General features: G+C 37.6%; 1 protein-coding gene across 2 annotated transcripts in view; it reads right to left on the bottom strand.

The window, feature by feature from the left end:
• Positions 1–621: 621 nt before the first annotated feature.
• vti1a (vesicle transport through interaction with t-SNAREs 1A) overlaps positions 622–14,329 on the bottom strand; it is a 353,121-nt gene continuing 339,413 nt past the window's right edge. The window contains exon 9 of one of the 2 annotated variants that reach the window (XM_060842086.1): positions 622–2,725. In XM_060842086.1, coding sequence (XP_060698069.1) covers positions 2,632–2,725 — 94 coding nt within the window. In that variant the 3' untranslated portion in view covers positions 622–2,631. The remainder of the gene's footprint in view (positions 2,726–14,329) is intronic. The other variant, XM_060842087.1, reaches the window with a different exon arrangement.

The following is a 14,329-nucleotide window of genomic DNA, read 5'->3' as shown; positions in this document are numbered from 1 at the left end:
TAAAGATACGTGTCAGCCATACAGTTATTTATAAGAATGCACAAGTTATTGTGGGTTGGATAATCAGATATATCTAAATTCATAACAAGTTTTGAACAGTCTGAAATGCTGTAACTAAATATAAATAAATAAAGACAGTATCATTTTTGATGTGTTTAAATAATAAAGAATGATCCTTTGCATTATAATTAAAGCCATAGTCATGACCTAGTGTATCTAGTGATTTGGACGTTTTTGTTTTACTAGCTTTGTAAAAAGATAATATTCAACAACTGTGATCTATGCTGGGATTAGAATTTCAGGGGTCAAAGAGGGATTTTGATTTTCAGAGTCTGGGCAGAATTGCTTTAAAATCTCACGAGTTCACTTTAAAAATGAATGAGAAAATAGGTTATCCAGGAGTCATTGTAAAAAAAAAAATCAATAGACAGCATATATCCACTTGGGTTATCAAAATCCTTGAATTTGAAGAAAAAAAACACTTAAGGTATAGTACAGTGCAGGCTTTGAAATGTGATCACTCAGTATAAAGTAGGAAAAAAGGTGACACAAACACTTCATTTTTTTGGAATGTAACACTGTAATTGATATATTAAATAAAGTACACATTCCATACATCTAATGTGGAACACCAAGGAGAAAGCAAACATAAAGACAGATTCCATAGCTCTTTGTACAAAATCGATTGAATAAATAAATGCCCAGAAAATGTTCAACTGCAAACGGTCATTACAATAATGCCAAAATTCACACATAATTAAGCCTGCTTTTTTTTAATACGTGTGGAAATGTAAGTGTATAAATATGTATGGATTTTTTGATATATCTCATTATTAGAAAATATAACCTAAAGTTAGCAGTAATTTATAAATCATGACACACTTCCAGATTGCCAATTAACTACCAGTTCTTTCTTAAAGTGAGGTTTCTTTGTCGATGCAGAGCTCACAGTCAAAGTCATGTAAAGGGGTTAAAATCTGCATTCATTAAACATTGAAGCATGTGTGTACCCACTGATTTTGTTGCCCCGAGAATAAGATATAACCTATTTTTGACAAGTTTTCATCTTCTCCGCAGAAGACAGTGAAACCCTCAACCACTACATGAAACCAAATAAGTCACAAGGAGGTTGGTAATGAATAATCCATTTTATATTCCAATGGCACCCGCAGCTCTGAGTGGTGGATCTCTGCCAGATGATAGCACGACTGCAAAGAAACCACATGACGCAGCTGATGTTTAAAGAAAACAGACATAAACCCAGAACAGATCATTAGCCACAAAACTGTTGTTTAATGCAATTTCTTAATGAACAAAATAGTTGATCCTAATAATGAAACAAAATAAAATGTTTAAACAGCAGCCAGGTTGTTGCTGATGCACAATTATTTTCTTGTCAAGTTTTTATGATTTAATGAGGTCCACTGGGACTGACATCTGTCAGTCAACCGTGACTTTTTGACACTATTACAACTTCAAATACATTTCCAGGCAGGCTGTTTTCTTCAGGTTTGAAATACTGAAATGATCTGACAGGTTTTAAAAAAATGGAGAGAAAAAAAAAGTATTGTGAAGAATGCAATTTTTTTTCTGTGGGGTTGACAATCTGTGCTGCCATGGTAATAAAAAACTATAGAGGTCATTATCTGATGAGGTTTGTCGAATTGGTAGAATTTAAGATAATGATAACCTCAATGGGTTCTACCCACATGGGATGGTCAGATCTGCACAATTTTGTTCACTATTAATTTCAGCCTTTGAAGCTCTCAGCTCTGAAGCAAAAGCAAAGAAAGCCCCCCACCAAGCCAGTTCCAAAATAAGACAATTCAGCCTGCCTTAAACAGAATATCAAATGCTCTTCATCGTGTAGCTATGAACTGACGTCAGGCATGCTCTGGGTTTTTTTGTCTTTATATGAAGCATTTAAAATTGTAGTAGCAACGTTTTGAATGTTGATTTATATTTCAGCATTTTAATTGCAATTTAGCATCTTTTAATTATATTGCACTTTATTACTGCAAGAAAGACCTGAAGGTTAGTGATTTATTTCCAATTTTATTTTAAATATTTGACTGCATTTTCCATAATGTTACATGATGCATTTGTGTGAGAGGGAGTGTCACAATCATTAATTAGGTGCATACTTAAATTCTAAATCAATATGACGTCAGAAATTAAGCAATCTACTTGTTCTTTGGACTTGGGAGTTGTGCATGTCAGGGCGTCATTCTATGTTTTATTTTTTAGTTAACCACAGTTCCCCATCATTTATCCTCTGTAGATATAACCTGCAAGCTGTTGACAGATTGTACACACATACACAAAGGTCTGGAGCACACCAACATACAATCCCATCACAACAGGACTTGAAATGATTCTACTTTCCTTCTACTAGTACTGAACATGCAGTAACTCCTCACAATCCCAGTTTCACTAAAGTCACCTTCTCAACAACAAAAGGAAATAAGCAAACAATGATACAAAAAAAACATTTTTGCCTGGCTTGCACTGGTGTCGATGCGCAGTAGAGAAGAATCTGTCAGTGCAAGAAGATGATTCATGTGACCAATTTGTCCTAATTACACTGAACAAGCAGTTTGTCGTTATTAATCACAGAAGAATAGAGACGTATCAGTGGCCTGTGACAGCAAAATAAATGGCCAGCACAATGGTGAGAAGAATGATGGCACCCAGGATAAACATGAGGATCCGGTTCTGGATGATCCTAGACAGGGAATTTAGAAGGGGGATAGGAGGAAGGAAACAAGAAAAGAAGTAAAAACATTAGAATTTGCAACACATAAAATCCTTATTCAGCTAACTCTAGTGATCAAAGATGTCATAATATGCAGACTGAAGGTGCTCATGTAGATGTAACTACTGAATAGTATTGAAGCTTGGGGTATCAAATAGCAGCACGTTTATACCTTTACATTTCTACATGAAAATACACATATTGGATTTAATTCCTGCTGTTTGCTGAACACAGCGAGCTTCTGATTTGAAAATTACTTTCAAAGTGAACATTAAACAAACAGACGAAACACACAGCCACGAGTACATTGCACTTCTTATAAAATGAAGTACACAAAGATACCAAGTATCCAATTATTGTCGATTATATGGATGTCAAATTCTTAAATACCCAGTAGAGATAGAAAAGAAGGAAAAATTTGCACGTGCTGAAATTCTCTAATAAAACCAGATGATGCTGGAAATACACAGCAGGTCTGGACCATCATTTGAAAAGACTCAAGCCAGGTTAATGTTTCAGGTGTGGAACCTTTGGCAAAATAGTTTTGATCAAAGATCTACACACCTTAAATATTAATCAGTCTTTTCTCTTTCCTATTGCTGATAAACCTGCTGTGCATTTCTTGCATTTTCTGCTTTTAGTTCTTAATATCTTGTATTTACAAATAAAGCAAATAAAAAAATATGTGGAAGGCATAACTTTTCACTAAACAAGTGAAACGTGGAGCTGATTGCAAATGATACTTGACAAATCAGTAATACTCTCCTCCCGACACTCCAAAGGGGCTGCTCTCTGTCCTACTGACAGGTTACAAAATTATCACATTTGCTGACATGTCTTCCGCAAAACTGCTTTAGTTTTTGTCCACATTCTAAGCAGGAGATGAATGACCACCTCTGTCGCCATTCATCACTCACTGCAAGCGCTGGATCCATCTTGCTATCTGACGACTGCTGCCAGCAAGGATCAACAGAGAAACCTTCAGCAACCCCCAATGCTAGCCAGTGCCCAGACCACAGAAACAACAAAGGAAATGTGTAAATGCTCTTAGCTTTCAGCATAATGAAACCTGCCTGCTCCACCTGGTGTATTGTCAATGTTTTCAGGAAAAGGATTCCTAGAACCAAACCATGAGTTGAAAAGAACGAAAACAGACGAAGCATTGCTCCATTAAAGCTTCAGTTTCCCTGTTACTAGCTTACACATGCAGCTTTAAAGTGCATCACACTGCACAAAAACCTCCCCTGGACATAACTATTTCCTTATGAGGCTACTGTCTTGTATACAAAACCTAAATATGAATACTTTTGCTTCTGAACAAGGGAATTCTGGAACTATCACAACATATATGTTTTGAAGAACAGTGTGCAGATATGATTCGGAAATATAACCAAGATTATTTTGTTACCTTAGTTACAGCAGGTGAGTACTGTAAATAGATACATTTGATGAAGGATATACAGATTATCAGTGGTATTTTCTTTCATTTGGTATTTTGGGTAATGAAAAGAATGATACCAATTCATTAAACATTAAAGTTTGCATTAAGATGACTCAAGGAACAATAATGTCTTACTAGATGTAAATATTTTCTTTGAACTCAGTCTTTCTATATTTTTTGATTGGTGTTTTTACTTCACTGTCATCCTCCTGCTGATTTAGTATATCTACTTTTGTCTTAAGGTTGCAAAGTGCAAAATATGTAATAATAATTACACTAAAAGTATTCCATAAGTATAATTAAGGTTAACACTCAGCAGAATATTAGACATCTTATTATAATAATAAAAGATACATTTTCATCTTTTTTAAAGAGGTCTATATAAAAATCTGAGCACAGAGAAAATAATTCTGCTTTACCTTGCACCATATTAACTGATAATATTTTAAAGTTGTGATAATTAAATACTGTATCATAGAATCCCTACAGTGTGGAAGCAGATCATTCGGTCCACTACGTCCACACCGATGAAGAGCATCCCACTCAGACCCACACTGTCTACCCTATCCCTGCATACTGACATTTCCCAAGGCCAATCCACCTAGCCTACACATCCCTAGACACAATGAGCAATTTTAGCACGGCCAATCTACCCATCCTGCACATCTTTGGATTGTGGGAGAAAACTGGAGCTTTCGGAGGGAACCCATGCAGACAGTGGGAGAATGCACAAACTCCACACAGACAAATCGCCCAAGGATGGAATCAAACCTGGGTCCCTGGTGCTGAAACGCAGCAGTGCTAACCACCTCAGCCACTGTGCCACCCGACATGGTGAAAATGCTATCTGTAGACAGGCTTCACATTGAGTTATTAATAGAAAGATGCATTTTCCATTTAACTATTTCATTTACTTTTCTTCACTGTTCTTCAAGGACCATCTAAACCATTTAGTACAGACTTTTAAAGAGACTTGAAGTCATCAGAATTGTAACAATGGATAGATAAAGGAGATGACAAAGGCTTAATTAAACGTCGATTTCATATTTTGCTATCTTTCCTTATATTATATTAATATTTTCACTATTGCTTCTTTGGGATGCTCTATAGGCAATAAGCCTTTCATCGTAGATAGCTTATGCTTTGCATTCCTCTGTATCATCAGTTCAGTTCAAGGCCATGGATGGTTGATATAATAGAAATCAATTTTTTTGCCAGAATAAATCAACAAAATCTTCAGAACATTTTGCAGGCGAGCAGAAAGAAAAATGACAAGGCAAATCCATATATTCACAACTGGTCTGATTAACCTGGTATGCCAATATCAAAGGAGCACTCAGCACTTGACACAAACGTGCTAATCCACCACAGAAATAATTCACTGCGGAAGCTTTGGTAAAAGTCTGTAAAATCTACTCTCACAGGCAGGTAGAATGAGGTGTACTTTTAATAAATGTCCTCCACAAAAGGGCAAGACGCAGTCTGTGAACTGGAGAACTCAGCATGTTATTTGTCTCCGAAGAAATTGGGCATGAATTTGTGCTTCAGACGTATCTGAATTTGAGAAAGTGCATTGAACAAAGAATTGTTATTTCATAGACAGGGGTCGGGGTAGTGGTGGGTGGGGACTGCAGCAAGGAAGAAATGGTAATAGTCTCTTGTACACCTCAAAAATGGAATTGGTCAAGATGGTCACCTTGAACCATACACTTCTCAATTTTTTCAGAAAAGGGTTCTGCCCGTGAGGAGGGAAGGAAGATGGCCAGTTGATGATGACCCATCATCATTGAAACAGGCAGCATATAAAAACTGTACTAATCCTCATCCAAACCATTTCAGGTTGCTGATTGGCATGGAACAAACTGCTGGCTGACTCCACAGTCTAAAATGAGCTCAGCAGTGTGCCCACCTACCATGGTATTTCAATTATATCTGTCAAAGGCAGCCTGTCCTCTTAAAAGGAAAATTGCATTAAAGGTTCTGCAGACTCTCTGAGGAAGACTTGGCGAGAAACAAAAGCACAGGAAGTGGTGAAATGGTGAATAGAGACGGCTTTTAGGTTTTCTGGTTTGTCACGAGGAGGTTAATTGATTCTGTAGATGGAAAGGCACAAAGTTTCCTCAGCATGTGTTGAATCACCTGCTCTGTAGGGAATGGGAGGAAGTTAATGTCTGGACTCTAGCCCTGAGGCCTTGACAGCAATGCTTCCAAAGACCTCACAAAGGGCCACTCTGCCAACGCTCTTGGCTGGTTCTTGCCAGACCAGAATGCTGCCACGCAGCTTGAGGTACAATTTGAAACTGGGCTTTTTCAGTGCCTTGCTATTTGAGGTAATCCACCAAAGTCTTAACCAATGAATGCCAACAGTCCTTCGCGATTTACAGTGCAAACATTAGAGCAGCATCACATAGTGACACAGAGGCACTCAAAGTCACACAGAGGAGAAACACTAAGGGAATACACAAAAATGATCTGTTCAGTGTTTTGTTTTTAAATTATTCTAGTGTTGCTGTTATGGAATAACATTCATTTCAATATTTTGACTGAGTGAACGCTATGTTGATGCACAGAAATGGATTGAAAAGTGGGGTATTTTTTGGAGCAACTGAAGAGTTGAGACATTGGGATGATATCTTATAGAAAGAAGAACATTTGTGCTTACTCATGGGCAGCTGAACCTGAGCAAATGGCTCCCCAATATCCCCTACCTGCCTCTTGTTCCCCAAAGGAGTCTTCTCAATGCCTGATGCTAAGGGTTGTGGTATTATGATAGTAAGGGTTGTGGAGGCACAGCTGACCATCATCAACCTGGACACATAACTGGATGAAAACTCTAAAGATTTGGGCACAGGAAGGAAAGAGGAACCCTGTGTTAAAGTAACAATTCAGATCAGCTATTACCTTATTGCATGGTGATACAGGCCCGAGTGACCAAATGGCTTACTGTTGCCCATATTTTTGATTTTGTTATCGTGTCCCCCCTCACCACCATAAGGGAGATCACACCTTAAGGAGGGTTTCTCCCTAGAGTCAAAACAATGCCTTTGATCTTCTTGTCATGATCTAGTGTCAGTCTTGAAATGAAAAAAAATTCACAACACTCCTCCAATAACACAACAGAGCAGTTTTGTTAACTCTGCAAATGTAACAAAATCACCACACTTAAGAGTTTGGATGCTTAGCAATTTAAATAACACTGGTGATGGGCCTCTTACGCAGCTAAAATGTTTGGTTGGGAATCAGTTAACAGAGTAATGAGGTATAAAATGGCACACTGCAAATCAGATCAGTGTTAGATGCCATGACTCTTCCACTCAGTATGTTTCTTGTGTTCATTTGTTCTAGTATCTGGTCATGGCTGCCCTCGTTTGCGTTTAGGGCTTCTGTTGTGCTGCTGCCATCAACATACAGAATGTTATCCCATGGATCAGAAATGCCTTATAAATTCATCCCAAAACGTACTTTTATAATATTTGAAAGACTTCAGTTCTACATTACTACGGTGATGGGATGGCACAGATGAGCTGACAACTTATGATAAACTAAAAAGGGAAAGATATTTGGATCTTACTCAAACTAATGGAGTTCAGTATTATTTAAGCATAATTGTACTGTAACTTCAGACGAGGAGCAACTGTATTGTTAAATCTGAGTACCCAAAAGATGCTGTCCAAGTTGCATTGCTTTTACAGAGCTGACGATGGGAACAATGTTTCACTGTTTTCACCACTGATGTGTAGGTATTTTCTAATCAACCTGTTCAGAAACATTATTACATATCTCTGGAGCAAACAGGACTTGAACATGATTGTTCTGAGCCAGACACAGGGACACTATCACTTTGGCTCCCCTCCCCCACACTGATGTGTACTTAATATCTCAAAATCGCTGCAGCTGTGTGATAGATACAAACAAAACCTGTCACAGATAGTTCAATCTCATGATCAGTAGTGGAAATACACTTTTAATCGTTTGATAATTGTTAATGGTCACCAAATACTTGGAAAACTATTATTAAAATAAAGAATCTTATTCCTTTAGTCTGCAAATTGTTTTTGGAGAGCTTAAAAATATAAATTTAAAAAATGTTTACTTTTTCCCCTTAGCTTTCCTCTGTAATTTCTATTACTCTCACAATCCAATGTTTCTTTCTCTCTCTTCTGTATCTAATTTAACATTGAATTCACACACTTTTAATTCAGCCCCCTTGACAGTCACTCCACTGCTTATTTCCCAGTCCTCAACTCTCATTGTTAAGGAGAAATCTTGTTGCTTTGCTGATGGTATTATCAGCTTGTAATTTGAGTTATAGACTGCAGATGAGGTCTACCTAAAGCAGATGCTATTGGATGTCTAAATAGAGAGCATTATGCTCATCAATGGACATTGGCATAAGGCATAAATACAACATCTGGCTGCATAAATTACAAGCATTTCTATTCTAGAAGTATCCTAAATATTGTATCAGAATTTCCCTATACATGGAAACAAACTGGGTATTTCAAAACAAAAGCCATCATTCCTCCAAGTGCATATCTTAATAAAAGGTGAGAGAGTTCAAGGGTTAAGAGGGAGACCCAAGACATATCTCACAAAAATAGTCAAAAAGGAATTTCATTCCCTAAATTACTGGCATATTGAAATACTTTCTTGTGGAAATAAGCATTGCTCAGTTTGGCTGCACACAATTGACTTTACTCAGCAACTTACTCAGAAAGGCCCACATTTGAAATCCTTGAATCAAGAAGTCATCATTTACAATTCATAATTTTTACTTTATTTTAAAAGTTGCAATTTATTGTTGACTCACATTGCAGCACAAACCATGTCTTCATGGTTCTTGGAGACCCCTGATACAGCTAAATCATTGTTCTTGATGTTTGTCTGCAGCTTTCTAATTTAAAGCTGTCTGCAAATGCTGCAGTAGAGAAAATAAGATGAGCAGACCTAAAAGAGAAACTTTTTAAGTATGTTTTGCAAAGAAGCTTTATATCTAAATTGATTCCATGTAGCAATATTGTAGCTGCCAAACTATGACAGAGAAACATCAAGGTGTGCTGACTTTATTGTCCTTAGTTGGTTATTTTCCTCTGAGCTTTCTGAGATAAAGTACAGACTATTTACTGAAAGACTTGAACTGTGCCTTTTCATTCACTGGGGAGTGGGAAGGGGGCGACAACGGCTTCAGATATGAAATTACTCAAGGCCAGTGACACTAATCACAACTGAAGAATTGAGAGAGAAGTGGAAATTTTTGTAACTATAATAAAGTATATAAAATCACAGTAAAGTGGGATCAAAACTACCCAATAACAGTTTAACCTGACAATTTTGACAGACCAGTGAGACTCATTTAGAGAACCGATCCTTGACAGTTTTAAAAGAATTTCCTACTAGGAAGCTGGTGGAGAATGGACTGGGTGGGCTGAGGTCTGGGATGAGGGAGATTAACCAGTGTTTACACATTGCAAAATTTATACTTAAACAGATAATAAATTAGTTGCTTTAAACAGAGAAGAATTCAACTATGCTGACGTGACAAATGCGATTTGGCTTGTTAAGACGACACCTGATTTCCTTTAAATAAGAGCAAATTTCGACACACAAATCTAAAGGATGTATTTGTGGCCAGACCTGGCTTACCCTCAGTGGGAAATGATTGCCTTTTTAATGTAACCTAACTGAGTCTCCAAAGCAGATAAAGAGCATAAGTTGTTCTACAGCTTTTGCTGTCATTTCGCAATGTTTATGTTGGAGAACTGAGTTCTGTTTCCTTTTCTAATCTATTGGCACAGAAAAACATCCATGTAATTTAGAGATTTGTAAAATAGAAAATGCACTGAGAGTTCTTAGTGTAGTAATCTTTTTAGTCTGCTGCTAGAGACCTTGCTGGGATAAAAATGTTGATGGTGCTAAAATCTCTCAAATTTGGATCTGAGAGAGGAGGGAAATAATAGTATTGAATTTGCTAGGTTCACTCAGGTCAAAGAATCTGTACTGCCTCATCCAACTTTTCACAGGTGGTGCAGAGAAAGAAAAAAATTCTGACTGACATGGCTGTGATGTGCTTCAGGTGAGCAGGCAAAATAGAGGGATTGCTGCCTTACTGAATCAAGTTTAATACAGCAGTATTATTGGAACAAACCAATGTTTATTGACTGAGCTTTTTAAACATTGAAAGATTGTATTTGAATGTGACTTTTTTATGTTTCCCCTAAAAACAGTGTTTTTTTTGCACTCCTATTGTACCAATACATGTCATACCTCTTGTGCTGCAGCACCAGTGATAAGGATCAAAATGTCAGCTTTAAACATATAAACTCCATCTTTTTTCTAGTCTGTTCCAGATCAAATGCATTGAAAATGATGTATTACACACAACAAATAAAAATTCAGCAGCATTACAAAATACAAGAAAAAAGGAGCTTCAAAACATTTTTTAAAGCGAACTTTCATAAATATTTCAGTTTTTGCAGCTAATAATCTGCTCAGGCATCAGTGGAACAATTGGGACCTTTTGTGGAAAGGCACTTTACACACAAACATCTTGCTAAGAACTGTTCTCTGCATTTTCTGGGAACTTCAGCAGTTGCCTCCAGCACATTTTGCAGCTGCAGTCCCCCAGCACCTGACAAGTGGGTGGCTTTTATGGCCACAATGCTGATTGGCTGGATCTGTAAACCCAGCATCTCCCCAGCGTTTACTCAGATGATACAAAGGTTTCTGGCCTGTCTAGACCTGAATCTCAGAACAATAATCAGACTGTGCCCTCTGCAGTACATACACACTATTTTTCACAGGTGTAAATAACTGGGGCTAACTACAGCCACAACAACGCTGTCTGCCTGCAACTTAAGGCCAACAACACAGACTACAGTGAATTATACTTCGACAATTATATTAACAGAATTGATAAAAATATTCAATTACCCATTTTTTTCCTTCTCCAATATTGATTTTTCCCACATCTTTCAATACAGTCATAGTCAAACAGCACAGAAACAGACCCTTCGGTCCTACCAGACCATGCCTACCATACTCCCAAACTAAACTATGTCCCACTTGCCTGTGCTTGGTCCATATCCCTCCAAACATTTCTTGTTCATGTACTTACTTAAAATGTCTTCTAAATGTTATAGCTGCCATCGTATCTACCACTTCCTCTGGAAGTTCATTCCACACATGAACTACTCTGTACAAAAAAATTGCTCCACATATGTCTCACCTTAAAATTTGTCCCCTAGTCTTGAAATCACCCACCCTAGGGAAAATCCACCAGTCATTCACCTCAGCTATACCCCTCATGATTTTATAAACCTGTATAAGATCATCCTCAACCTCCTATGCTCCAGTGAAATAAGTCCCATCCTCTCCAGATACTTCTTATGACTCTAACCCTCCATTCCTGACTATAATTTGGCAACTAGCTTCTGAACTCTTTCCAGCTCAGTAATATCCTTCCTATAACAGGGTGTCTACAACTGGACACAGTATTCCAGAAGAGGCCTCATCAACGTCCTGTACAACCTCAACATGATGTCCCAATTCCTACACTCAAAGGTCTGAGCAATGAAGTAAGCATGCTAAACACCTTCTTATCCACCGAATCTATAAGTGATGCAAACTTCAAAGAATTATGCACCTGAACCCTTAGGTCTCTCTCTGTTCTACATCACTATCCCAGGACCTACTTTTAATTTTATAAGTCCTGTCGTATTTGTTTTACTAAAATGCCACACCTTGCATTTATCCGAATTAAACTCTATCTGCCACCCTTCAGTCCATTGATCCAATTGATCAAGATCTCTCTGTAATCTTAGGTAACCTTCTTGACTGTCCACGATACCACCAAGTTTGGTGTCATCAGCAAGCTCACTAACTATGGGTCTTCTACATTGTCATCTAAATCATTTATATAAATAACAAACAAAATGGACCCAGGACAGACTTCTGTGAAGCACCTCTGGTCACAGGCTTTTGGTCCAAAACAACCCTCCACCATCACTCCCTGTCTCCTGCCGAAAAGCCAATTTTGTATCCAACTGGCAACTCACCCTGAATCCCATGTGATCTAACTTTTCTAATCAGCGCAAAATGCAGAACCTTATGAAAGGCTTTACTAAAGTCCATGTAAGCAATGTGTATAATTCTGCCCTCATCAATCTTATTGGTTACTTCCTCAAAAAACTCAATCAAGTTTGTGAATTTAGTATAGGAGTAGGAAATCTGTCCCACATTGCATTTGCCTTCCTCTATGTTGCAAAATAGCCATTGTTCAGCTACGAGCCTCAACAGTGACTGTTAGAAACTACTCAGTCATCAAGAGCATCACCATCTAGCCAAACTAGTTCTGAAACAAAAGAAGTTGGAGAACTTTCCAAAGAAAGGTCACTGGACTCAAAATGTTAACTCTGCTTTCTCTCCACAGAGGCTGGCCAATCTGCTGAGTTTCTCCACCAATTGCTGGTTTTGATTGTTTCAGATCTCCAGCATCCACACTTCTTAGTTTTACTTTTGCCAAACTGGACTTATTCCTATCTACAACAGTTATGGATGAGATACTTGGCTACTGGAACCATCCTTAAGCCAGAATTGCTACAGCAATCTGTTGTGCATTATTCATGCTACAGATGAGATTAGCAAATTCGACAGACAAGAATCAGATGAGATGAATATTATTAATGGTTATATTTAACAAATGTATGTTTTAACAAAACTGTATTCAAGGTTCTTCTCATACATACATCATTGAAAAAGTTTGAAACAGCAACATAATTGCAATGTAGGCGAACATAAGTGATGGTGTTGCTTACTAGAGTGAGCTCACTTGCATTTGAGTAGAGTTCATCTATTCCTGGTCTACCTTGTACAGTAATGAACTTGCCCTTACTTAACAAGAACACAAAATCATTATACAACACATCTTGGTTTGCTCATCCAAATAGACCCCTGACATCCTCTGATGTTTTGAAGGTCAGCCTCAAATAATTAACTCTGCTTTCTTTCCATAGGTGCTACCAGATCTGCTGAATTTCTACAGCAATTCCATGGTGTTTGACTCTTTCCATGAGCCTACTGCATTTGAAAGATACCTGAAAATGCTGGATTCTGAATCACAGCCCTTTGGCTTGACTGCTCTCGATGTAGTGAGCATGTGTAGAATATCAGATCAAGCATTTCCCATCAGAGAATATTGATGTTCTTAGCTATTATCCCTTAACCAAACCAATGAAGTTAAGTTCATTCCTATGGACGGTGCTGTTCATGGCAACGTATTTCAGATCAGTCTGGAGATCAAAACCGGATGTCTTCGTTACTGTATATTTACTCACTGAACTGATAGGAGTCATGTGTGCAGTCAACGTTCCAATGAACATTGTGGCTGAATAGTTATTTTTGAACTAATATATCATTGGCATTTAGAAAGTCAGAAAGGTTTGCACTAAGCAACAACACTTGTACCTTTGTTCTAATTGATCTTTCCCCTCAAAAGAGCATACAAAATGGAAAGAAGCTATTCCAAGGTGTAGTTTTGCTCCTAAGTATTTTCTAATATGCAAAACCAAATTATCAGGGGTAATATTGGGGCACAAAACCAAGAAATGCTGGTCATACTTGCCATGCAGAGTCATTGACCTGAATTATAAACACTTTCACTCTCCGTGGATGTTGCCTCACCTGTTAATTATTTACAGCATCATTTATTTTCAACTTAGATTTACAGCATTTACACTGGTCATATTGGTCTTCCCATAATGCTTCAAAATGAAGGATCAGCACTCCGAAAACTAGTGTTTTCATTTAAACCTGTTGGACCATAACCTGGTGTCATGTGATTTTTCACTTTGTCCAACCCAGTCCAACAGCGGCACCTCCACATCATTCAAAATGATAGACAGAGTCAGGTGATGGCTACAGCCAAACTGACCATATATGCTTCTCAAACATGCAAACGTTTATTCCAGGAACTTGATTTTGAAAATTGCTCCACAATCTGCTTAAAGTATTTCAGTAAATTGAAGCAATTTTCTGCTTTTAAAAAAAGTTAGAAATACAGCTGTTTCTTTATGCATCCTATTCTCCTTTAATCTTACATATAAAACCATATGTGAAACTCTTTTCTATAATCTTCT

The sequence above is a fragment of the Hemiscyllium ocellatum genome, chromosome 22 (genome assembly GCF_020745735.1).
Source record: "Hemiscyllium ocellatum isolate sHemOce1 chromosome 22, sHemOce1.pat.X.cur, whole genome shotgun sequence".
NCBI lineage: Eukaryota > Metazoa > Chordata > Chondrichthyes > Orectolobiformes > Hemiscylliidae > Hemiscyllium > Hemiscyllium ocellatum.
This window is presented reverse-complemented; position numbering and strand designations above follow the sequence as displayed.